The 27,515-nt window shown below is 42.6% G+C and overlaps 1 protein-coding gene across 2 annotated transcripts in view; it reads right to left on the bottom strand.

The window, feature by feature from the left end:
* Positions 1–1,365: 1,365 nt before the first annotated feature.
* NFE2 (nuclear factor, erythroid 2) overlaps positions 1,366–27,515 on the bottom strand; it is a 31,141-nt gene continuing 4,991 nt past the window's right edge. For both annotated transcript variants that reach the window (XM_075850110.1, XM_075850109.1), the window contains exons 2-3: positions 19,953–20,132; positions 1,366–2,449 (exon numbers count right to left, since the gene is read on the bottom strand). In XM_075850110.1, coding sequence (XP_075706225.1) covers positions 1,409–2,449; positions 19,953–20,024 — 1,113 coding nt within the window. In that variant the 5' untranslated portion in view covers positions 20,025–20,132 and the 3' untranslated portion in view covers positions 1,366–1,408. The remainder of the gene's footprint in view (positions 2,450–19,952; positions 20,133–27,515) is intronic.

The raw sequence follows: 27,515 nt of genomic DNA on the forward strand, positions 1-27,515 counted from the left end.
TATCACTCTCCCGGCAAAAAATAACAGCCAGCTTTTTGACATCACTCGGGTTTTGTGTGTACACTTAGCCTTAAGTTATAGCTTTTATATGGCCACGACACCCGGACCTAGAGCCCTGCAGTGATCTGAGTCCGGTTGTATGGAACCACGAGATGCCTGGCCGGTGCAGCCATAGTACAGATACTGAGATGCGGCCGCATTATGGCTGTTAAGGCTAGGTTCACATCTGCTAAGCTGAACACTGCATTATTTCCCATACGATTTATCACCAGTGCAGGCTGTCATTCCTGTGCCTAGGTATTGCACGTATTCCACATAAGCCAGTCCTGTTGTTCAGTTTTCAAGGTGTCTCAAACACCGATCACGGCAGAAGTGATTAATAAATACCATGAAATAACCAAACTAATGCACAACAATCCATGTACCACAGCACATCATATTATGGGAAACTTTGTATGTAAATGTCATTAGCTCATTCATATGAAATTGGTATTTCAAATTTTGTGGTTGCTCAAAGCTCTATGGGTATACATACTGTTATAGTCCACGTATAGAGTCACAGTTCTTTACTACATAGTGATTGTAGATCCAATATTCCCTTATGATGCAAGAGTAAAATTCAGAAAAGAGACAATCCATACCTCACAGATATTACCCCCTGGCTTTCTTTGGTGTCATAATAGGTTAATGTTGGCAATCGTTTCAATACATACTGTGATTTCAACAATTAAAGGCAATATCCAAAGACAAATGTGATCAATGTATGATCGCTGGGGCCCCACCACTAGAATGTGGGTTCAAAGCCCCCCGTTCTTCCTCATTGCACAACTGCAGCGAGAAGCAATTTGAATAAAGTTGTGGTCACACATGCGACCTGCTGCTCCATTCAATGTCTATGGTTTAGGTGATAAATGTTTTTGTAAGATAACCCCTTTAATGATGGTCATATATAGACAGATCCTGCTGCTCACTCGAAGAATAAAGCAGCAGGATAAAATAATTCATATATGCAGGTACTGCCATATCCTGACTGATCAACTACTCAGACTAGTGCAGATTGCTTTATATTATATGGCATATGAGCTCATACACAATCTGATATGAGTTATTAGAGGACAGTTAGCACCTGTATTTTTAATAAGTAATGACCCATTCAGGAGAGCTGTTATCGGGCTCTGCATGGGTTCTAGCGTATACACACTAACGTATGTCAGCTGCCTGGTTGTGGCTTCACTGTAATAGTTTGCTAGGCCATTGAAGACAGCATGGGCCTCAAACTAAAAAGAAGTGCAGATGTCTACAGTCTGAAAACCCATATACCTTCAGCATAACTCAATGATATGTACAGAAATAAAAATGACAAAGCATTTGATAAAAATTATTGTCTGAAAATGGAAAATCCAATCTCTTACGATGGGAAAGAAGCATTAGCATTTGGTGACTGTTGGAGCAAAACATCTGCTGGGAAGTGATGGCCATCCTGATTTTTTAAAATACTATAAACCTCTTGCTGGAGCACTTTCATGTTGTTTTTCAGTTTAGCAATTAGATTTTCTACTTCCTCTCGTTCCCTGTTTAATCCTTCACGATCTGACCTGAGCTGCCCAATTTCTTTTTCCAAGATAGTAATGTTTTCCATCTTGCGCTTGCGACAGTTCTGGGCAGCTACTTTATTTTTGCCACGTCTACGGATGTCCCTGACCAAAGCCATCTGAGATTCAGTCAATGTGTAGCGCGACACAAGTTCATTAAAATCCTCCACAGGAAGATTGACTATCCTGTCTGCGGGGAATGGGATCTGCATGGCAGTTGCCCTTCGTTCATCCCTACTGCAGACAAGCTCTTGAGTCCCAGATGCAAAGTATGTTTGCGTTTCACAAGCGTTGTTTTCCATAACATGTTGGGTGAAGTTTGGTGCCAAAGGATATTGGTTTTGGTAGGCATGTTGTGGAAGTATTTCCATGTATTCTGAGGGAAGCCTCTGGCTGTCAATATTCTCTATTTCTATTGATTCCCCATCACTAAAGTTCAGAGACAAACCAGAGTCCGATTCAAAATCATCGTGGTTTTTGGCTGGCAGAGGCAGACAATTAACATTGCTCAGGTAGGGCTCAGGCATTATTACCTGGTCTGCTGGTGCAGTCATTGCACTAGGTGGTATGTGCTTTAGTGACGGATAGTGATTTATTGCCCCCATCTGAGAGGTGCTTGATGAGATTAACATTCCTGTGTATGATGTTGGACCGTATCCAGAAGTCATAGGAATTGTTGCTACATTCTGTGCTTGACAGTCCATGTAAGATCGATTGAAGATTGGCATATTAATGTTTGCAGTGGGTGTGATACCATCTCTTGGGAAGCTACCAAAACTGCATCCTGAATTGGGCAACATGGGCGTTTGATACCCATTCTCAACTTCATATTGGGAATCTGGGTGTAAATCCAGGCCCTGAATGATACAAGAAGTTAAATAATTTAGTTATTGAATGCTGCAGAATATGATTTAATAAAAGTTACTTAATGTTTTATAGAGATTCTCAAGCTGCATTGATGGGGTGAATATTAACAAGATTCAAACAAAAACTAAATTTAAAGGTAAACTCCACTTTTGTACAACACACAACATTCCACAGTTTATACATCAAATGTTGAATATATTTGCACACAATTTGCTTTACTTATCTGATTTTTAACGATACAATATTTTATGGCGCTCTTCAGACAGAATTGATAACTAGATTCTGATACCAGCGCATTGTGGGAGCTCAGAGGACAGTTAAAGCTAAGCTATCCAAAAATGTCTTCAAAGGGCAGATAAACCCCTCTGCAGATTCCAAGAAGAAATTAGCAGAAATTTTACCTAGGGTGAGGAATAGTGAATATACTATAGCTCAAAATCAGTACAAGATAAACTATTTACAAAGTCAAGGATATAAGTCATGTGCACAGACCAATGGGCACTACGTGAGATACCATATTCTTCACTAGAAGTGCTGTATTATAGATCCATACAACACAAATCCATAATGCAGCAGTGTGCATGAGGCTTAACTCAACTTTTTTTTTTTTAACATTTTAAATTCCCCCTCACCATGACAGCATTACCGGAGAGAGGGTCCGACCTCAGGGACAGAAAACCTAGTGATGAAAAAAGAGAACCTCCTACATTTACTGTACCTGACAGTAGACCTGGAGCGGGGCCTTAAGGTCTAAATTTCTAGGAGCTGGGGTTCCCTATACCTAGGCAGCTCATCCTACTCATCTGCCTTAGGAACCAGTTCCCGTGAGTTCACGGTTATTCCAAGACTCCAGGTGCCGGGCAGCTCCTCTTTTGCCCTCTTTCATCCTTGGTCGAAGTATGCGTCCAGTTTGGTGTAATTTCCCCGGGTACGTGTGGAGTGTTTATCTTGAGGCTGAAATTGGAGTTTCAGCATAGCGCAGTCCAATGACAAGAGTGAGCAGGGAAGTGACTTCTTTTGGTGCGACCTGATGTGTGAGGTAATGGAGGCGACCCATACCTGATATGGCATAGAGGCTATCATACTCATGTGGTACACAGGTTTTCCAGCGGGGAAACTATTTCTAGTGGTGTGGACGCTAGAAAGTTGCTTCTGTTTGAGTCCTGGCCAGATGATCATTTCAGGCAGCCGCAGATTCTATGACCTCACCAGACCATGGAGGCTTCTGTAGAAGGAAACAAACCCGATACTTCTGATGCTTCCCCGCATGCCTCAAGCATGGTGCCTTGTGGGTAGTCGCATTGTTAGGGTGGTAAGTCTATACTTTGAAGATGGCCCTAGAAAGTCCTTGCGTAAAATTCGCCATAGCGAATACAAAATTTGCACCAAAAATTAGCTCCTTGAAAAGCTCACATGTTCGTATTGTATTGATAAAATTATTTCTGAGCAGTCTCCTCTTTTAAAATCCATCAGAGCCATCCATCCATAAAAGAGGAAGTGCATAACTCCCTTAAATCCTTTCACAAACACTCTGACCGTCAGAGTACCTTCTCGGCGGATGATGTCTCTTCTGGCTATAGTTCTAAAAATTAAGGGTTGTTGGAAGATAGCGGTGAATTAGAGTCAAATTCTGACTCCTCTTCCTCAGGCAACAACTCTGAAAACCCGTCTTTCCCCCTGAAGAAACCGAGCAATTGCTTAAGGCAGTCAGGACTACAATTATGGTGGAGGAGTTAAGAGAGGATAGATCCATTCAGGATATCATGTTTGAGGTATTGGAGTCTAGACGCAAATGTGGTTTTCCTATTTACAAAAAACATTTGGTCAATAATTTGCAAAGAGTGGAAGAAACCAGATAAGAATGTGTTTATTCCAAGAGCAGTAAAAAGAAAATACCCGTTTGATGAAGGGCACACTGCGGCTTGGGACAGAGCCCAAAAAATAGTCATTCACATTGCTAAGGTATCTCGCAAAACTTTTCTTCCCTTTGAGGATATGGGATTCTTAAGGGGTCCAATGGACAAGAAAGCTTCCTAAGGAAAACATGAGAGTCTGCAGCAGCAGCTTTCAAGCCAAATATAGCCTCAACTTGTATGGCCCGATCTCTCCTTATTTGGCCTAATCAGCTGGAAACTCACATTCAGAGCAGAGCCCCAAGGGAAAATCTGCTGGCCTATCTTGCAATGCTAACGAACACTGCAGGTTTTATGGCAGACGCATCTTCAGTCGCTTTAAAAAGTAGACTTTATCCTACTCGCTTCATTGCCACAAAAACTAAATTTTCTTGTCCGGGTCTATTTGTTATGATCTTGGAGGCAGACAACCTCATAGGGAAATGTTTTCTAGCGGCGGTTCCGCTAAAAGAGGAAGGTCAGGGATTTTATTCGATTAAAAAAAAAAAGCCAAACTGCACTTTCAGGACAATCCTCAATCTCAAACCCTAAACAAATTCCTTGTCTATCAAAAGTTCAAGATGGAGGCAAAAAAATCCAGGGTCAATCAATTATCTCCAAGTTTTATGTCCTCCTGTTTTATATTTATGTTTTTATGTTTATCTCCTGTTTTAGGGCATCAATTTATCTAACCCCTTCCCAACCGCAGCCATTTTTTCAGATTTTCACTTTAGTTTTTTCCACCTCACCTTCGGATAGTCATAACTTGTTTTTATTTTTCTGTCGATATAGCCGTATGAGGGCTTGTTTTTTGTGGGACAAGTTGTAGATTTCCACTGCACCGTTTATTGTACCATATAATGTAGTGGGAAACTGGAAAAAATTTCTTTGTGGGGAGGAATGGGAAAAAAATAACGATTTCCACTTTTTTACGGCATTCACCTTGCGGTAAAAAAGGAATGTTAATTTATTCTGGGGTCAATACAATTATGGCGATACCAAACTGATATAGTTTTTTTAATGTTTTACTAATTTTACAAGGAAAAAAAATGATTCTTAAAAATAGAAATTGTGTTTTGTCTCAATATTCTGAGAACCATAACTTTTCTTTTTTTTTTTTTTCGTTGGAAGAGGGCTTATTTTTTGTGGGGTGGCTGTAGTCTCTATTGGTACAATTTTAGGACACATGAGACTTTGATCACTATTTATTCCGTTTTTTTTGTCGGAGATGAAGTGACCAAAAAACAGCAATTCTGGCGGTTTCATTTTTTTTTTTTAGTTCAGACTTTTATGGATGTAGCGATACTAGTCATGTTGATTTTTTTTACATTAGCTGGGCTTCATAGGAGTACAAGGATGGCAGACCTGGGGCCCTTCATCAGGCCCTCAGGCTGCCATGCCAACCATCGGCACCCTGCGATCGCATTGTACGGGGCAGATGCAACATTACAATGGGCTGTCCCCTGTTTCTAACCACTTCGATGCAGCAGTCGCTTTTAACCACAGCATCTAAGGGGTTTTAACATGCGGGATCCCACTCGTTACACACAGCCGACACTCTTGTTCTATGGGGGGACTTAGCTTGTGAGCCCGCTCCATACTCTCCCACCCGACCTGCGCCATATATACGATGGATGTCGAGAAGGGGTCATAAGATTTATTTTGGTGGCTGTACAGTATCAATCCCAAGTAAGACATCTTCAGTTCTGTGCCCTACCATTTGGGATCTTCATCGCGCCTCAGGTTTTGATTGAAAGTGATCTATAGATGGCAGCCCACTTAAAAGAGCAGGAAGGAAATTTTATTCCATACATAGGCAGATTTCTTCTGGTAGGGGAGTCGGTCCAGTCACAAGTCACCCAGACTTTAAAATCTTGAGTGATTTAGGATGGATTTTAAATCCAGAAAAAATTATTTCTGATTCCTTCACAGGTCCTAATCTTTTTAGAAATTCTTCCAGATTCCAGGCTGCAGAAATCCTTTTTGCCTCAGGAGTAAAGGATAAATCTAATCTATTCATTAAAGTAGCACTCCACTTAACTTTCTTATTGCACCCTCCATTTGTACATTGGTGTTTCAGTGCAGTGCTGTGTGCAAAAATACATAGCGATCCCTGCATCTTGTCTTTTTTGGGTCCAGCGCCGCTTACGTGATCTTCCTTTTGACCTGATTGGAATCACTGTGCTTTTGAATAAACTGGAACTCAAGCTCTCAATGTATTCCTATGGAAGAAAGAACGAGGCTCCATAGGAATGCATTGAGAGCCTGAATTCCGGTTTCCTGAAAAGCAGTAATTCCAGATCAAGTCAGACTGAAGATCACGTGAGCAGCGCTGGACCCAAAAAACTACACGATGTGGGGATTGGTAAGTATTTTTGCACACAGCACCCCACTGAAACACCAAAGTACAAATGGAGGGGGCAATAAAGAAAATAAAGTGGAGTGCTTCTTTAAACTCTGGAATCCCTGTTATGGTGGATAATACCTGAAAATATGGAAAGAGGACTCCCCTGGAAACAAGAGCCCCTCAGATTCTGATAACAGACGCCAGCCATTGGAGGTGGGGAGCTCACTTAAAGTGATTAGTTTTTCAAGACACTTCAAAGAACGTCAAAGGAAAATTCTCAAACTACAAGGAATTATTGGCAGTCTTCCGGGCTCTTCAAGCAGCAGGACCATATCTGGAAGGGTCAGACATACTGTTGGACAGTTTTGCAACAGCGGCCCAATTAAACAGGCAAGGGGGACAAAGAGTTTATCCCTAATGGAACTGACTATTCAGATTTTTGTCTTAGTGGAACAAAATTTCATCTCTTTAGTGGCTGTAAACCTAAAAGAGAAAGAATATCTCAGAGACTATTAACTAAGTCGTCACAGTCTAGCTCAGGGAGAATGCATCCACAAGTCTACCAGTGATAGTAGGTTTGTGGGGAACACCACTAGTAGAACTGTTTGCAACAAGACAAAATCACCAAGTGGAACATCCTGCAGATCACCCTCTAGCGCTGGATGCTTTGTCCCAAACGTGGCACTGGACCCTAGTGTATGCATTTTTACCCTTGGCATTGATACCAAGAGTTCTGAAGAAGATAATGGAGGACTGTGCCAAGGTAATATTAATAGCCCCTTTCTGGCTATGGAGAGCTTGGTTTTCATGCCTGAGAGCTCTCTCTTTGACCCTTGGATTCTTCTGAAAGGACCCCATGAGTGAGGGTCTAGTGTTCCATCCAGAAATAAAAAATCTGCATCTGACAGCCTGGCTTGTAAAAGGCTGATATTAAAAAGTAAAGGCCTTTCAGATTCAGTAATAAATACGCTTCAATGCGATTCAGACTCCCACCAGTCCCAAGAAATTATTCTTTCCTCTTTTTGTAACAACCTGTCTTCAGAAAGATAAAGGGAATTTCACAACTTGGACGTTAGCAGATGCATACTTCAATATAATGGTCATGGTGAGAGGGAAAATTGATCATTACTCTTACCGGTAATTTTGTTTCCTCGAAGCATGACAGCACCCTTATATTCCTAACGTTGTTCTGGTTTTTTTCACATGGTGAACGCAAAAAAAAAAAAAAACGAAAACACTTATGTTAAAACTGCATTAACCAAAGGAGCTCCCTATGGATCTCTGGAATTTATTTAGGCAATGTAGGAGGGTCTCTTTTTTTTTTTTTTATCTCCAGGTTTTCTGTCCCTGAGGGCGGCGGTGCTGTCATGGGTCAAGGAAACAAAATTATCAGTAAGTGTAATTATTGTTGTTATTCATACAATATTGCACGTTACAGCTTTTAACAATAGTAAATTCTACAATAGTATTATTCCCTGAACCCACCCTCGCACATAGGGGCGGAGCTAAAGGCTCATGGGCCCTGGTGCAAGAATTTAGCTTGGGCCCCCCCTGCTGCGCCTATTGCCAGCTGCCTTTCCCAACAGCCCCCCCAGTATACTTCCCCCGTTGCTGCCCCATACAGTATAATGCTCCCGGTTGCTGCCCCAATACAGTATAATGCTCCCCATAACTGCCCCTATACAGTATAATGCTCCCCGTTTCTGACCCCCACACAGTATAATGCTCCCATAGCTACCCCCCACAGTATAATTTCCCCCATACAGTATAATTTCCCCCATAGCAGACCCCATACATTATAATGCCCCTCATAAATTCACCCATACAGTATAATGCCCCCATAGCAGCCCCATACAGTATAATGCCCCTCATAGCTTCCCCCACACAGTATAATGCCCCCATAAAGTATGATGCCCCCATAGCGGCCCCATACAGTATAATGCCTCCATAGCTGTCCCATACAGTATAATGCCCCCCATAAATGCCCTCATACAGTATAATACCCACATAGCAGCCCCATACAGTATAATGCCCCTCATAGCTGCCCCCACACAGTATAATGCCCTCCTTAGCTGCCCCACGCAGTATAATGCCCCATACAGTATAATGCCCCTTTTAGCTGCCCCCACACAGTATAAAGCCCCCATAGCTGTCTCCCTACAGTATAATGCCCCCATATGGTATAATGTCCCTCATAGCTGCCACCATATCAGCCCCCCTTACAGTATAATGCCCCTCATAGCTGCCACCATATCAGCCCCCCATACATTAATGCCCCTCATAGCTGCCACCATATCATCCCCCCTCCTTATACAGTATAATTCTTCCATATGTGCATAATAGAAAAATAATAAAGATACTTGCCTATCCCCGTTCCCACGACGGGTGGAGGAGGAGATCCTTCTCCTCCTTTGCTCTGTGTTATGGGTGACTCGGCGCAGACAGGCGCGATGACGTCACAAAATCGCACCTGTCTGCGCCAAGCCGCTAATAGCTCACGGCAGTGAATGCTGGGGGAAGGAGCCGTCACCTCCTTGCTCCAGGATTAAATTCAACTGGATCTGCGTCCTGAGGACGCGAATACAGTTGGAAGCAGGACCTCGGTGAGTGGTTCGCGACCCCCCGGAGGTCTTCACATGACCCCCTAGGGGGAGTGCGACCCACAGTTTGTAATATATTGTGTCGTGCAGTTTGTGTTTGCGGTGGAGAGAGGAGAGGGGGCCTGTAATTTAAAGCCCCTCTCTCCACCGCAAACACAGACAGTACAATAGAATACAATACAACACACATACATTACGGGCCCCCTCTGCAGCTCGCCTGCAGTCTTCTATGCTCTTCTGCATTGGCTCTTCCACAGTGGCTGGAACGCCCCCTCTCGTGACGTCACGGACACATGGTACACTGAGTGTACCATGTGACGTCTAAACAAACCATGCCCGTAACCAGGAAGTGCCGTTATCACGGCACATACAAACTTTGTATTAGCGCGCTGTGTGGCAACGGGGGCACTGTGGGCGCTGCGACCCCTATAGCTACGCCACTGCTCGTGCATCCCAAACCCTACAGCAATACCTTACCACAGGTTGGAGAAGCAAGGGCATAACTATAGGGTCACACCTGGAGCCTTACAGGCCCCTTTGCCTCATACTATGATTTTGCATTGGGGCCCAAGAGCTTTAAAGAAGCAGTCTGGGTTTATCTCTTCCCCCCCCCCCCTTTTTAGCATATGTGAAGTAGTGTAATCTATACATGTTTATTGACTTACCTGGAACGGTATTTCACGGGATGCTGATCTGTTCCGCGATGGGGTCTCGTTATCTGTACTTGAACAACCCAAATCCTACAGCGCCTACTGTAGAAACCCGACGTGAGTCTCTAAATGCAAGTCTATGAGACATACATCGAGTCTTCCATAGACTTACATTGAGAGCCTGACTTCCGGTTCCTACAGCTGTAGAATGCATTGAACCCCAACGACCTGGAACGGAGCTGCGGCCCTTGAAATACAGCACCAGGTAAGTCAGTACCTATGTCTACATTACACTACATCACATTTGCAAATGTGGGTGGGAAAAAAAAACCGGAGTGCTTCTTTAAGTTACACCTCAGAAGAAAAAGGAAAAACAGTTATTACTGTCCATGATTCCATTTCTAATCCATATCTATTGCTAATACATTTTCCACAGGCATTTTTTTAGATTGATAATAAATTTATTTATTGTGCTTAACAAACCATTTTTCAAGTTTTCTAAAACTGTTAATATTACAAACGCATTCTGTGATCTCCAGAGGTGCCCGACTCATCCTGCTTCTTCTAGCAATGAAAATCAATTTATTGATCATTAAACTATGGCTACCAGCTCCCTCTATATTTAGCATATTGCCCAATATACAAACCAAGATTGTTCTTGGTCTACAGTTGTAAACATCCCCTATCATTTCTATTGAGTTACACCAAGATGGCCGTATATTATAATCCCTCCACCACATATGTGAAATATCTGCATCCAACGTGGAGCATCTTCCACACCCCGCAGAAGGTTTGATCTTAGATTTATACAGCTCTTTTAGGGTATAATATGGCCTGTGTATAATAAAAAATGGTGTTAACCTGTTCCTCAAATTTTTATGTAGATTGTAACTGAAAATTTGTTACAATTGGGAGCCTCCCAAAATAATAATTGATTTTTGTAAACAGGATAAATAATAGAATATCATAGTGAACTATAGTTGAAATATCGAAAGGACCTTTTTTATTACATACATAAAACTGTATAGGAAATCATAAAATAATATACTGTAATACAGATTATCCAAATGTTCTGATTTTAGTGACCACAGCTAAAGGGGAGAGTAGGATTTGTCTATACATGTATGTATTGTGGGCCATATGGACATGACACATTTATAGAGAAAAATGTACGTGTGACAAAAAGCACTCAAGGACCATATGTAAACAACATAATAGCAATCTAGAGCTTAATTATTCCTGTCTTAGATGACCTTTCTTTAAAGAAAAATATGAAAGACATTTTAAACATATAGTCATGTACAAAAGTTAATGCACTCTTCCTTAAATTACATTTTGTGTTGATCTTTTCAATGAAATGTAGGTAACTCAACCTCGCCAGGGAACAAACTTAAATATGACATTTCTTTAAATTTTAATGCACTTTTTCTGTATTTATAATTTTTACCTAAAATTTGTGATGTGCAAAAGGAAGGGGAACCTTTCCAGTGGTGTAAAGTTTCAGAACTAAATTAATTTGCTAGTCCTCAATCCAAGTCTGATGTACACAATTCCAGTGCAGTTAATAAATTCTCTCAGGATGTTCCGTTTTACTCAACAGCCATTGGCTCCTCAAAGCAGCTGACTGTAAATAATTAACCTTCACAAAACCAGAGAAGACTATAAAAATCTATATTTTTGTTGCTTATAATCTTGACTGTCTAGAATGTTATTAAAGGGAACTTGTCACTAGCATTTCGCATATTAAACCAGCAATACCTGGTTTGTGGGTGAAAAATAATTTTTATGAACCTATAAATATCTTTTAAGTAGGCTCTGTACCTTTTAGTTTTCATTTTTTTTTTGTGTTCCTGTGCCAAATGCTAATAAGCATAAAAGAATCATATTTTTGTTTGAAAAGACTCATATCTTCATTCCTCAAGCCTTTCCTCAACTTTTTATTGACCGCTCCACGTCTCCCCCCAGCAGACACGAAATCCAGCGCTTGCGCATTGATGTCCTGTTCTGGTGCCTGCGCACAATGGGACACCATAGCGGCGCATGCACAGTAACTAGATTTGAGGCCCGGACAAGGCAGGGAAGGGTATTGGACCATACATGACAGGCGCATGCACGCTATCTGAGACGAGATTTTGACATTAAGGGCGGGCCAGTATTCGGTGGTGGGCAGGCATAAGGAGGGGGACGTATGAGACTGCCATTAAGGGTGCAAAATGTTTGCAGACAATTATTTACCGCAGGAGGATTTGAGGAGAGGGGATAACGGCAATTAACTTTTGACAGCAGTGGCTGAAATGCTGGTAGGTTCCCTTTATGAAATTGAAGTTAAGATGAACTATTGTTACGATAACCGGAATTTGGACTTCGATACCGATACTTCGTGTAGTATTGCGATACTTGATACCAAAACGATACTTTGCCAACAATAATAAAAAGAAAAGTTCTTCCATTTTCTGATGTGAGGCACGTGGTGTGATGAATTTTGAACCTCCATTAATAGTAATTAACCCCCTCATGTTCCTCACAGTCATAATGGACAACATTGGGTTAATGTGTCAGGTACATGATGGGGTTAATTACTATTAATGTGAGGCACATGGAAGTTCAAAATTCATAACACCTCGTGCCTCACATTAATAAGTGAAAGAAATCAAATTTTATAACAGCGTAAACATCATAAATGACGCTATAAATTTGTTATTACGGTCGCGATGATACCGAATATGTGTATATTTTATGTATTGAGACTTACTTTAATGTTTATTGTAAAAAATTTGTGTATTTTTTTTTTCCTGATCGTCCGTCGGCAGCACACATATGAGATGTTATCTCCCTAGATATAATTAGAATAGAACAGGTTAACAAGCAATAACCAATTAACTAGTAATGCAAGGACCTCCTATATAAGGCCCAGGGAAACCCCACCTCCTTGTATTTTTATTTCTCTTCATGTTTAGAAGACTACAGGTGGGACTCTTTGGAGTCCTTATTTAGTTATTTTCTTCCTTCCTTCTTTTACTATCATGCCGGGCTGTATACCAGAAGAGTTTCAGGTCCCTCGGCCCGAAGAGTCATTATGCCCCTTTGTTTTTTTTATTTCTTTATTTTAATTTAAAAGTCTATGGCTGTGCATGCATCTGCTGCACCTATGTGTGTGTCCAACTGGCATATTGGACACACAAATATACCAGTGTCCTGCTTAGGCAGCCGTACCTGGTTTTCCCTTCTCAATGCACTTCCTGGGAATCGTGCAAAAAAGGTGCCGGTGTTTGACCATCTGACTCCGGGCAAAGATGGCGCGGGAACGATCTCGCTTGCCGTAAGATGATGCCATCTAAGGTAAATCCCTTGCTTGTTTCCGTGTGCGAGATGTAGTCGCAGTCTGGGCTTGGACGCGCGCATACATGGGATTTCGGAGGATATTTTAACTTTGGCGCTGTGTTTGATTACACCATTGCCTAAGCAGCAGAATCCTCGGTTCCTGCCACGTGAGTAGTGTCCCTATGGGAGTCTGATGGTCATCTGTGGAAAATGTTTGATGTATTTACTGTGTGTACTATACATTATAAACAGCGGCTGTTGCTCTTTTGTTACCAAAGCTCTTAGTCTAGACTTGCTGAGTTTGGCTTTCTGGGCTCTGTTTCCACTGCTATGTTGCATGTTGATTGCAGATGTTGCCTCTTTATCCTAATGGCTTTCTCTCTGTGTTTTCTGCTAGATGTCCTCCAGACATGTCAGTGGATAGAGAAAACCTAGACATAGAATGTGTGAGATGCAGCCGGCCCTGTCTGAAGACGCAGCATTAAATATATGTTCTATATGTTGTGATAGAGGAACAGGGTCCTCAGAGGGCTGAAGCCCAATCCTGCTTGTCTTGGTTTAAAGACCAATTTTCCTCCACATTTGAAAGGGGTTAAATCTTCTCATAAAAAGAGTACGCATAACCCAGCCAGAGCAACTTCCCCATCATCCTCTAGTGTATCCCCATCATCTGAAGGGGAATATATTTCTATTGATGAAGACTCTGATGATCCTGAGGATCTTTTTCTTCTCAAGAAGGAGAATTTTGCCCCCTCTCATTAAAGCGGTAAAAGCCACTATGGAGCCTAAAAAAGACACAAAATATAAGTGTAAAAAAGACCCAAAGGATAAGTGTAATAAAGAGCCGCTCTTTTTTACTTCCCTATCACTAAAGATAAAGGTCTTCCTGGCCACTCTGTCCTCACGGAGTGTTTGCAGAGGGAATGGGCTAAGCCTGGAAAGAGATTTGAGCAAAGTTTAAATCCACCTATAAAATGTATTCTCATTATGTGGATCAGTGGGACTCTGTACAAAAAAGGGATGCCAAGCGCTCTAAAGAATCCATATTCCCATCAGCAGATTCTACCCTGCTCCAGACCCTATGGACAGGAAGGCTGATGGGTTATTTAAAAAAGATTTAAAAAATAAATAAAAAAAATCCTATTTATCTGCAGCTGCTGCATGTAAAATGTTTTTTTCTCTGCGGTTCCGTGGCTAGAGCCATACGTGTGTGGTTAAGCCAGTTAACCCAAGATTTAGAGGATGGGGTGTCTAGAGATGACACTTTGGAGTCACTACCTCTCATTAAAAATAAGTCTGAATTTCTTTGTGATAGGGAAGGGTCACTCCTTTCCTCAAACGAAAATACCTAATCCCAGTTTTAGGTCCTTTTCGTTTTCAAAAGAAAGAGGTCCCAAAATTCTGAAGGAATAAGCAGTGACGGTCCAGACCTCGCCAAGACAACCCGGGTAACTTCAAAAAGAAGCAGAACCCAATGATTTATGACGCCAGAGCTGTAAAAGCGCAGGGGGGAGGAAGACTACATTATTTTTTTTTGTCCATTTGGTCCAAGACCTCCTCGGACGAGTGGGTGTCCTCCACAATTCAAAGGGGGTACTCCCTAGAATTCAAACCCGCCCCCCCCTGTACAAATTTTTCATCAATCAAGCAACTCCAGTATTGATTGATCTGGTTGAAGAATTTATAAAGAAAGGAGCCTTGGAATTGATCCCATCCAAACAAAAAGGGAAATTACTATATTCCAGAATTTTTTTCTTGTCACAAAACCAGAAAAAAATGGCGCCTAATTATAGATACACATTACATATCTAAACAAGTTCTTGAAAGAAAAAAAAAAAGAAAAAATTCTAGATGGAAACTATTTGATCTGTCCTTGCCATTCTTCAAAAAGACAGTTTATGGCAGCCATAGATCTAACAGATGCATATCTACATGTTTCCATCTTACAAAACCACTGGAAATATCTTCGGATAGCCATCCAGAACAAGTCACAAACTCTTCACTACCAATTCAAGTGTCGCCCGTTCGGCTTCACCTCAACACCTCGGGTGTTCACCAAAATTGTGGTAGTTCTCACTGCAGCTCTTCGTCTCCAAGGGGTAACAGTGTTTCCATATCTAGACGACTGGCTGATTGTCTCCCCCTCCAAAGAAGATCTTATTCTCCATCTTCAAGTGACTGAGAGCTCTGAAAGATCATGGGTTCCTGATAAATCAGGAGAAATCTCAACTCACTCCGGTCCAGGAGATAAAGTTCTTAGGGTTCCTGATCAACTCAAAATGTATGTCCCTAAGATTATCTTTAGAAAGGAGAAGGAGAATTGTGACAGAAGTGACTGACTTAATCTCAGACCGCAGAGTCTCTACCCGGTCATGAGGGTACTGGGGCTGTTAACATCATCCATAGACGCAGTTCCCTGGGCCAGAGCCCATATAAGATATTTACAATCGAACATACTGGCCCTATGGAACCAGAACCTGACAAGTCTAGACAAAGTCATCTCTCTCTCCACACCATGAGAGATCTACTATGGTGGCTAAATCCCCTCAGACTTTCTCTCAGGCAGAACTCTGACTCCTCATCCTCAGGTGACTCTCACAATGGATGCATCCTCTTTGAGCTGCGGTGCTCATGTAGAAAATCATTGGATCCAACAGTTATGGTCACCTCAGGAGAAGTCTCTTTCATCCAACCTAAGAGAATTCAAAGCGGTCAAGCTAGCACTTCATCATTTTCACTCTGTCCTTCATAATCTCAATGTCCTGGTCCAGACAGACAACCTGGCATCAGTCTACTATATAAACAAACATGGCGGCACGAGGAGTATTCAACTTTCCAAAGAGTGCAGAGCTATAATGACATGGTCCGAATCCAACCTTCTGAATATTCGGCAGCTCATATCCGGGGTTCTCTCAAAGCAGTCTGGCTAAGTCGGAACACTCTACATTCAGGAGAATGGAGCCTGAATCCAGAGATATTCAGACCGATCACCATGAGGATGGGAGTACCAGATCTAGACGTGATGGCATCATGGGACAACACGAAAACAAAAATTTATTTTTGTTCACTGTCCCCAATAGGTCACACAGTGGCCATAGACAGTCGATCAGTTGGTCCAACAAGTTTATCTATGTCTTCCTGCCTCTTCCTCTAATTCAGAAACTCCTCAAGAAAATCTTAGATGAGAAATCAGAAGCCATCGCAGTGATACCCTTCTGGCCACGCTGGGCTTGGTTTTCTCTTGCATTATATATTTCGAGAGGCAGATTCTGGAAATTGCCAGCCCATCAAGACCTCCTCATCCAGAAAGGTTACTTTCACCAACAGGTCCGCAACTTACATCTGACAGTTTGGAGACTGTTTTAGGGACTCCCGCTCAATCAGGCATGTCAGAAGTGGTCATTAAAACACTACTTGCGGCTAGAAAACCAGCCACCATTTCTGTGTACAATAGAGTCTGGAATATCTATAAATACTGGTGTGTGTCTCAAACTCTGTCTCTATGGACGTTCTCGCATCCCTTCTTCAATTTCTCCAAGAAGGTTTCAACAAAGGCCTTAAATACAACACGCTGAAGGTGTACTGCACAGCCATAAATGCTCAATTAGAATCAAATCCGGCTCTGATCCGTAGATTCTTCAAAGCTATAAGAAATCTAAAACCGGAGGTTCATAATCCTGTTCCTTCATGGGATTTGTCCTTGGGCCTCCAAGCGTTAACAGGTCCTCCGTTAGAACCTATTCTCCAAGCAAGCCTGAAACACATATCCTTCAAAACTCTATTTTTAGTGGCAATCACTTCGGTAAAGAGAGTAGGAGAACTGCAGGCCCTGTCATGCAAAGAGCCGTATCTTCGTATATTACATGACTGCATCATGTTTTAAACTCTTCCAAATTTTAGACCTAAAATTCCTTCTGCGTCACACGTTGAATAGGAAATCATCCTAGCTGTCTTTTTTTCCTGAACCAGAATTGGATCATCAAACCTCTCTACATACTCTGGATGTAAAAAGAGCAGGGCTCTCATACCTTCAGACAACTCAACCATTCAGAATCCTTATTCTTACAATTTCATGGCAAAGCCAAAGACCAGTGAAGCTACCCTGGCTAGATGGATAAAAGACACCATCAGTCTGTTATTCTCTGTCCGGGCAGATGGCTCCGATCCATGTAAAAGCTCACTCCACTCGTTCTATTGCAACCTCATGAGCAGAATTTGGTCTTATGCCCTTAGAACAGATCTGCAAAGCAGCAACTTGGGCATCACCTTCAACCTTCATCCGTCACTATAGGTTGGACGTTTCTGCTCCCGTGTGTTCAGCCTTTGGAAAAATGGTGTTAAATAAAGCGACTGGATCTCCCACCCCATAAATATTGCTTTACAAATCTCATATGTGTGCTGCCGACGGACGATCAGGAAAGCTGAAATTTGCTTACCGAAATTTTCATTTCCTGGAGTCCGGAGGCAGCAGAGCTTCCCACCCTGATTAATTATTTTAACTGCTACATACCATACAAGGAGGTGGGGTTTCCCTGGGCCTTATATAGGAGGTCCTTGCATTACTAGTTAATTGGTTATTGCTTGTTAACCTGTTCTCTTCTAATTATATCTAGGGAGATAACATCTCATATGTGTGCTGCCTCCGGACTCCAGGAAATGAAAATTTCGGTAAGCAAATTTCAGCTATTTCACATTACTTTTTTTTTATTAAACTTTAATGTACAAGCATATAGCTATATCTATATGCTAGTACATTAGCCTGTGTGCGGATAGTACACAGGCAGTTGTTTGGACATACCTCAGTATGCCCTAAAAACAGGAAATATCGTCAGACAGCCCTGGGGTACTTCAATGGACCCTGAGCTGTCTGCCCATATATGGTATGTCCCTCAATCGCGTCACAGGAATTCCCTGTGACGCAATCCAAAGGGCTTCCCCTTCTCATTTTCCCCTTGAATGCTGCGGTTGGCTTTGATCGCAGCATTCAAGGGAATAGCGACGGAGATGAAAGTTTTCTCTGATCTCCACCGTTAGAGCGGGGCTGCGGCTGTGTAATACAGCCATTGCCTCGCTCCTGAAAATACGTGTGCAAGAGCGATCATCATCAGGTGATGCGGCCAGCGCTGCAGTGATGAGTGGCGGTACAGGAACTGAAGACAGAACATGGGGGTGTTTTGCAGTGCCCGCGCTCATTAGTGCAGCGCTTGTCGCATCACATCATGCTGACCGCGCACACGCTTGTCAGGACTCAGGATCGGGGCAATGGCCGCAGCTCCGCTGCAGCAAAATTCATGTGTTACTATACTTAGCTGTGTCGCCACACAACTTAGTATCGAAATACATGAATTAACGTTATTGAACCGTTTCAGAGTGCACAGTACCGAAACAGTATTGAGATTTTGATGCATCGTGCAACCCTATACTGAACAAAGTATAAGATTTGAAAGACAAAGAAAAACTTCTGATAGAGCAGCTTGAAGACTGGTCAGGTCTGCAAAGCTAAGCTGCCATATTACTGCCAGGAGACTGCAAGAGTGTTTGACTTCCACAGTAGTAGAGACAAGGAACGGAGGTAGGATCCAGCGCTGGATAGCGTTAAAATGGAAGACTGTTTTCCAAGTTTAATGATGTAGATTTAAAAGGAAGTCCAGTAGTATTAGGTCCTGGGTGTGTACGAAGTGGAGGGATGGTGTCCTCTTAGGCCTACGCGTTTCGGACGACAACTGCGTCCTTAGACTCAGTTGTCGTCCGAAACGCGTAGGCCTAAGAGGACACCATCCCTCCACTTCGTACACACCCAGGACCTAATACTACTGGACTTCCTTTTAAATCTACATCATTAAACTTGGAAAACAGTCTTCCATTTTAACGCTATCCAGCGCTGGATCCTACCTCCGTTCCTTGTCTCTACTTGTTATCCGTGTGCCGACACGAGGATCCGGGCGCTATCTACGACACACCGGAGTGTGTCAGGTGAGCTGGAGGATTTCTCCCCATGTTCCACAGTAGTATTTGGCACTGGTCCACTGAGCGGAATTACTTGCACAAACATGACCTATGTACACGTAAAAAATCATAAAATAACCTTACCCGTAATACATTTAAAAAATGCCAACATCTCAAGTATGTGACATAAAACCTGGACAAGCCAGATACATTTTGGAATTCAGTGCACGTGGTCCATTTGAACTATTATCTAACAACCAAATATAGATCGCGAGAAAAAAAGAAGCCGTTCAAGAAAAGAATGCCAACTGTTAGGGTATGTTCACACGGCCTGTTTTCAGGCATAATTCGGGCGTTTTATGCCTCGAATTACGCCTGAGAAAACTGCTCCATTACGCCTACAAACATCTACCCATTGCTTGCTATGGGTTTTACGATGTTCTGTTCAGACGAGGTGTACGTTTTTGGAGGCGTTTTTCATTGACTCCATTGAAAAACAGCTCCAATTACGTCAATAATGGACGCCGCAAAAAACGTGAGTACTTGTAAAAACGTCTGAAATTCAGGAGCTGTTTTCACCTGAAAACAGCTCCGTAATTTCAGATGTAATTTGTTAAGACGTGTGAACATACCCCTAAGCTTGTCTGGGGTTCTGTTGTGCTTTGGTATTATGTGGCAGCCAATGGTACTGAAAATATTCTTGTGCTATGATGACATATAAACTGGAGTACATTCACCTGTAGTTCTGTGATAGAAAAGATCTCTTGCCAAGTGAGATCCATGTCTTCTTGGGCACACTGTTCTCCCATTTATGAAAGAAATGTTCCAAATCGAGGCTCTACATTGAAGAAACCAGGTATTTATTCTACTGAAACTGCAGAATGAATGAGCAGAGTTCACAATAGTTCCCTGCAACGCTAAAAAAAAGGAAAACAAAACAATAAGGATTAATGAACAACTAAGTTTGTAGCGTTTTCCATGCTACTAGTACTAACATTATTATTATATGTTATATTACATTGCTTTTTTAAAACAGGAGTATTTCCTTCAAGTAGCCTGAGAAAGACACACAAACATTCAATCCATATAATTGTTGATATTGGTTTTGAAAATGTAAAACACCTTGTAATATGTATGTCACAATACCTGAAGATTTGTGGGACTGCATTGGAAATTAGAGATCGCACAAATAAGGCCCTGGATTAAGGCTACATGCATCAGTTGCGGAATTTGATGTAGAAAATCCACATCAAAACCGCAGATAAACTCTGATAATTCCGCGGGTAAAATCTGCGTATTATATTGCGTTTTTTTGGTGCCGATTTTACATTTTAATGCGGAAATAGGTGTAGATTTTATGTTGCGGATTTTGGTGCGATTTTTTTATAAACTTGTCAGATTCTTAGAAGGAAACACAAGATAAATTGATATCGCACGTCAATTTACGAGTGGAAAAAGTCTGCAAGGTGTTGATGAAATTACTTCAAATCTTATTTACTATGCTGGTACAGTATTATGCTGGCGATTTTCCACAGAAAAATCCACGCGGCAAATCGGAATGTAATAAGCATCGTGCGCATGTGGCCTAATAGTATTTAATGTAGGATGCTACTTTCAGGGTTAGTTGGAAAACGGCAGTCAGGAGCCCTTTGATTTGACTTTTATGACATGTGCAGGTCAATCATCAGAAAACTTATTTGGTGATTGATACATCAGGGGGGTTGGGGGGGGGGGTGTTATTTTGTAGGTTTCTCATATTTGAATGCTAATAGTTGCATTATGAAATGTACAGTTTTCCTTTTCAAGCTGGTTATGTCAATAAGTTTCCCTGACTTTCCCTCTCTTCCTTTGTATGTACTGCACAGAGTAGATAAAACTTATCATAAGTAGTGCAGTACTCCAGTTCTAAAATAGGAGAACCATTTATACTATGTATGATGTACAATAGCTAAAACACAAATTAATATTGATCTCTTCAGGTGTGCTGAATGTTAGTAACGGGTAGTTCAACCGGTCTGAATTTGGAAGCTACACGAGCACCTTGAGGTCAATAAGTCAATTGCCATTATTATTTTGCTGGACGGAGAAAAGTTACTGCCATTACACACTCTTCCCATACTGTACACATTTTTTAGATTTTCAGCAGCACTCACGCACACAGCAAATCGATTTGCACAAAAAGCGCAACATGGCTTAGCAGTACAAACCAATATTGCACTTCGTGTGCCAATGTGTGGTACTTTTGTAATGGAGCATACACTAGCACATGCCACAATTTCTTCTTGTCATTAACTTTAGTGAAATCTTGAGGCAAGACCTCTACGTGCCTCCTTGTAAAATTGAAGGCATATGGAGGTACAGCATGGGCTTATAGCATGCTATGGACGGCAGATTCGGCATTGCATGATACAGCTTCCAAATATAGTTATAAGCATGAGGCCTAAGGATGCGTGATATGTCTTGTTCTTGTTATGATGTGGTCACACACACTATGCAGCTGAAATTCACAGCATGCCCTATTACTTGCAGTATTATCAAGTCTTTACTTAATGGGGAAAAGCTGCAGCAAGAAAAAAAATGATAATTTGATTCTGTTTTTCTATTAAAACAGTTATACGAAAGCCTGGTATTCACCGAGCAATTTTCTGCCACACCACTGCTGTAATGTGTGAACGTATGCTAACAAATCAAAGAGTAAGCCCTACCCCATAATCCTAATTAATACTTCTATATATCAGTGTACCTGAGAGCAAGGTGTCCAAATTAAATTATTGAATAGCACTGTGAAAACTAAAATCTAATTAAACTTGTGCATCTCTTTTATCGAATATGTATACACAGGAAAACTTAAATATAGCTGCGAAACATGTGCAGCATGTATAGGAAGGACCTCATATACACCAAGTAATAACAATTCACTATGTGTTGACAGACATTGGCCCCATTCTTGATTACATCATGCTCGATTCTCCAGATTTGTTGACCCCCCCCCCTTATTTTTCTTGGACACAAGCACGAAACGTGAACAGCAGTGTACGGAGGCTGCAAGGAGTGTGGAGCCACACAGCTTCCGTGTCCTGCACAGGTTCCTTCAGGTGCAAAATGTGCGGAAATGTTCTCCCCTAGCAGCAATTCTTCTACGTCATCCGATGGAGCATGCCACAATTTGTTTTCTGCACAGAATCTGAAAGAGAAAACCAGTATTTGTCTGGAGCAGTAGAGGCATCTTGGCTTGATTCGCGCCTAAATAATAGCGGTTGTAACCGATATTGCAGGACAAATTCCTGCTGAAGAAACACGCAAAAAGTAATTTGCTTATCACGCAGGAGTCATTACAAATTTTTTCTAAGGCACACTTTATTCTTGTTGGCACACATGGGTATGTTCAGAAATGTCTCTATAGACCCCATTAAGCATGGATAGCAGATTGGGTGGGGGGGTCAAAGCTGCTAACAGGTTCCTTTTAACCCCGAAACACTAAACACCATCTATGTAAAAGCATGTAGAAATCTGGCAGTGAGTAAAAAGGAGGGATTCTGCCATTTCTGAAGTCGGCACTAAACATTTTTAAACCCACTTTTAACAACTCTACATACTTTGTGTGTTCTCCTTTGAGCATATAATATAGAGCTGGACTATTAATTGATTAAATCAATAAAATTGCCTTTTCAAGTAAACATGATTCAGAATTTTCCAATAATTGTGAAATTGATAGAAGCCCCACCGCCATGGCAGGAGATAGAAAAAAAACTTTATTAACAAGCAGACGCAATGCACAGTATGTGCGTATGCTTCACTGAATGCCAAACGCCAGCCCCTGCTTTTACTGATATGCGGACATCTCTTGTAGGCTAAGGCTGGGTTCACACGACCTATTTTCAGGCGTAATGGAGGCGTTTTACATCTCGAATTACGCCTGAAAACACGGCTCCAATACGTCGGCAAACATCTGCCCATTCATTTCAATGGGTTTGCCGATGTACTGTGCCGACGACCTGTAATTTTACGCGTCGCTGTCAAAAGACGGCGCGTAAAATAATAGCCTCGTCAAAGAAGTGCAGGACACTTATTGGGACGTAATTGGAGCCGTTTTTCATTTAATCCAAGGAAGAACATCTCCAAATTACGCCCGTAATGGACGCCCCGCAAAACGCGAGTACGAGCAATTACGTCTGAAATGCAGGAGCTGTTTTCTCCTGGAAACAGCTCCGTAATATCAGACGTAAATGCAGTTATCGTGTGCACATACCCTTACTGTGTCCAGGAAGAGGCAGAGCTGTATTCACCACCGGGCTGTGAGTCTACCTGTCTCCGATTAGAGTTTTTACCAGCAGTAGTAAAGCAGTGGACCCACGGTGGATGTACTTAACGTCAGCAACGAACAGGAGTCTCAGTGCTTGTGATGTATAATGCAGCTGCCGGGGTCATTAGATCTCTGTAGTAACTGCTGGTACTACGGTATGAGAGACTGACTCTGGGTCTAAGAAGCCTGCCATAGGCCCTGAGATGCCCAAAGGGCCGCTTATAAACGAAGATAATGGCACACTGCCTGTTGGTTTATCAATTGCGTCCAGCCTCCCACCGCAGTTAAAACCAAAGAGTCATAGGTAATATGTGTATACACAATTGTGTATGTATGTAGTACCCCATAAAAAGCATAACACCAGATATGTCCCCATATAAAGTGCCAGCAAAGTACACCCATACAATGTGCCAGCAAAGTGCCCCCATAAACGGCAAGTATAATTTATTTTACAAAAAAACTAAATATTGATATACTATTATCTCACTGTGCTGCCATACTGTATTAGCACCAGTAATATAGAATCATCAATGGGACTATTTTATCTAAATGTGCTGCCATATTACTTATACTGTAATATCTTGCTGTACTGCCATATTACTTATTAAAGCACCAGTTATAGCAGCCTCACAGCGACTTACTGACAGTAATATAGCAGCACAGCGAGATTACAGCACCAGTAATATAGCAGCACAATATTGCCATTTGTGATGACCGCTATTTCAGTAGTAGAGACACAGCTATGTTTTTATTATAACATTAATATAAAAAAAAATTGCCACTAAAATTGTGCATTTGGCTCCTAACTTTTTAAAATTAGGAGCCAGAGGCATTTAGGTATTCTCAGCATATATTAATAAAATTCTTGACTGAATGGAGTCTTGGCATCTTTGTAGTTTATTTAGCAAAAAAACAAGAAAATCGATATTCAAATCGAGAATCGTCCATAGGGTTAAAAGTAATCGTGATTTTATTTTTATACCTCATCGCCCTGACCTAATCTAATATATGATACTACTGTCCATCCTTTGGTTGCTGTTTGCAATAATACAGATCAGTTTATTGTTAACAATGTGGGGGCCCATTCCTGACTTTGCTACGGATAGCCCTATGAATTAGTTATGCCCCCGGTTCTGATTAAGATTGGGAAACCTACTAACCAATATACAAATTATGCCTTTTTGCAAATAAAGGGTTGATCCAATCTAAGACATTTATGGCACATCTATTTCTGTTTAGTTCCCTGTGTTCTGATAAATATGATTGCTTCTAATCACTTCAAGGAATTAACCACAATCCCCTACTTGTAGTTAGCCCAGCAACATGACAATATTTTCCCCTTAAATATGCTGCATAGGTGAATCATACCAGAAAAGGCACTCTAAAGCAGGGGTGCACAACCTTTACTAGTCTGGAGCCACATTATACCGTTCCCAAAGACCGCAATAAAACTTAAAGAAGTACCTCTAGCTGAGCCATTTATGGCATTTCGAATGTATTTTCAATAAATGTCTGTCAGGTAGCGTTCAACTTTTGGGACTACGACCTATCAAGAGAAACATGGAAACAGTATAATCTACAAGGGGCCTGAGGGGCAGTGAATGACGGAGGGATTCGAAGGGTACCAAAGAGAAGATACCACTCATACACCACCCCTTCAGGTCTGTGCTTGGTATAACACAGGCCTCATGCACACGACCGTAATAGTTTTTATTGTCTGCAAATACGGATCCGACTGCTATGGATACACATCAGTAGTTGTCCGCAATTGCAAAAGCGCCCATAGACTTCTATAGGCGAGTCTGTGCCACAATTGCAGACAAGAATAGGACATGTTCTACATTTTGCGGATAATTTCTACGGCCCATACACACGTCCAAAAATATACGGAAAGGTGTCCGTGACCAATAGAGATTAATTGGTCCTCAATTTCATCCATAATTATGGATTCCGTAATTACAGATGAAAATTACGGTTGTGTGCATGGGGCCTTACAGTTTTGCCTGGATTGTTCCTTTAAGTTGCTTCAACTAGACCTTATACAGCCTCATAGTACCCCCATAACAGTGCCAGCCACACAGTGCCACTAAAGGCCACACAGAACGGCTTCGCAAGCCAAATGTGGCCCCAGTGCCACAGGTTGTGTTCCCTTGCTCTAAAGTATACCCGCAGACCCTTGCCCATTTAGATGACTTGCTTCTATTTAGGTAGTTTTACAAGGATTACCACATTACTGTATGTAATTTGGATGCTAACAGTGGCGTAACTACCGCTATAGCAGCCGTAGCGGCTGCTACGGGGCCCGCGGCATGGGGGGGGCCGTGTTGCCCGCCGGCACAGGCCCCCACCATGGCCGGAGGCTCCGCTAGCAGCCGCTATGGCTGCTATAGGGGTAGTTACGCCACTGAACACTACGCCACTGTCCCTGCTCTGCCATTAAACAAAAGACATGTATCCCCTCTCCACAGGATAGGGGATACATGTGTGATCGCTGGCAGCGATAGGGAGAACGGGGGACTGAAAGTCCCCTGACGTTCTCCATCACAAACCTCGGACTTCCGGGGTCTGTGTCGGCAGCTCCATAGAAATGAATGGAGCGCCGGTCGTGCTTGTGCGCATGCGTGACCTGCGCTCCTTTAATTTTTAGTGAGCTGCGCAGACGCCGGAAGTCAAAGGTTAGTCATGGAGAACTTGGGGGACTTTCGGTCCCCCGTTCTCCCTATCGCTGCCAGCGATCACACATGTATCCCCTATCCTGTGGATAGGGGATACATGTCTTTTGTAGGACACGCTGTAGGTAGCATTTTTTTGGTAGGGGGGACGCTGTATGGAGTTCCCTACAGGGGGGGGGCGCTGTATGGCGTTCCCTACAGGGGGGACGCTGTATGGCGTTCCCTACAGGGGGGGGACTGTATGGCGTTCCCTACAGGGGGGGGGCGCTGTATGGCGTTCTCTACAGGGGGGGATGTATGGCGTTAGCGCCATACAGCCCCCCTGTAGAGAACGCCATACAGACCCCCCCTGTAGGGAACGCCATACAGACCCCCCTGTAGGTAGCGCCATACAGACCCCCCTGTAGGTAGCGCCATACAGCCCCCCCTGTAGGGAATGTCATACAGCCCCCCCCTGTAGGGAATGTCATACAGCCCCCCCCTGTAGGGAATGTCATACAGCCCCCCCTGTAGATAACGCCATACAGACCCCCCTGTAGATAACGCCATACAGACCCCCCCTGTAGATAACGCCATACAGTCCCCCCTGTAGATAACGCCATACAGCCCCCTCTGTAGATATCTACAAAGGGGTCTGTATGGCGCTATCTACAGAGGGGGCTGTATGGCGCTATCTACAGGGGGACTGTATGGCGCTATCTACAGGGGGACTGTATGGCGTTATCTACAGGGGGCTGTATGGCGCTATCTACAGGGGGCTGTATGGCGTTATCTACAGGGGGGGCTGTATGGCGCTATCTACAGGGGGTTTGTATGGCGTTATCTACAGGGGGGCTGTATGGCGTTATCTACAGGGGGGCTGTATGGCGTTATCTACAGGGGGGCTATATGGCGTTATCTACATAGGGGGCTGTATGGTGTTATCTACAGGGGGCTGTATGGTGTTATCTACAGAGGGGGCTGTATGGTGTTATCTACAGAGGGGGCTGTATGGCGTTATCTACAAAGGGGGCTGTATAGCGTTATCTACAGAGGGGGCTGTATGGAGTTATCTTCAGAGGGGGCTGTATGGCGTTATCTTCAGAGGGGGCTGTATGGCGTTATCTACAGGGGGGCTGTATGGCGTTATCTACAAAGGGGGCTGTATAGCGTTATCTACAAAGGGGGCTGTATAGCGTTATCTACAAAGGGGGCTGTATGGCGTTATCTACAAAGGGGGCTATATGGCGTTATCTACAAAGGGGGCTGTATGGCGTTCTCTACAGAGGGGGCTGTATGGCGTTATCTACAGAGGGGGCTGTATGGCGTTATCTACAGGGGGCTGT

Source organism: Rhinoderma darwinii, chromosome 2 (assembly GCF_050947455.1).
Source record: "Rhinoderma darwinii isolate aRhiDar2 chromosome 2, aRhiDar2.hap1, whole genome shotgun sequence".
NCBI classification, from domain to species: domain Eukaryota; kingdom Metazoa; phylum Chordata; class Amphibia; order Anura; family Rhinodermatidae; genus Rhinoderma; species Rhinoderma darwinii.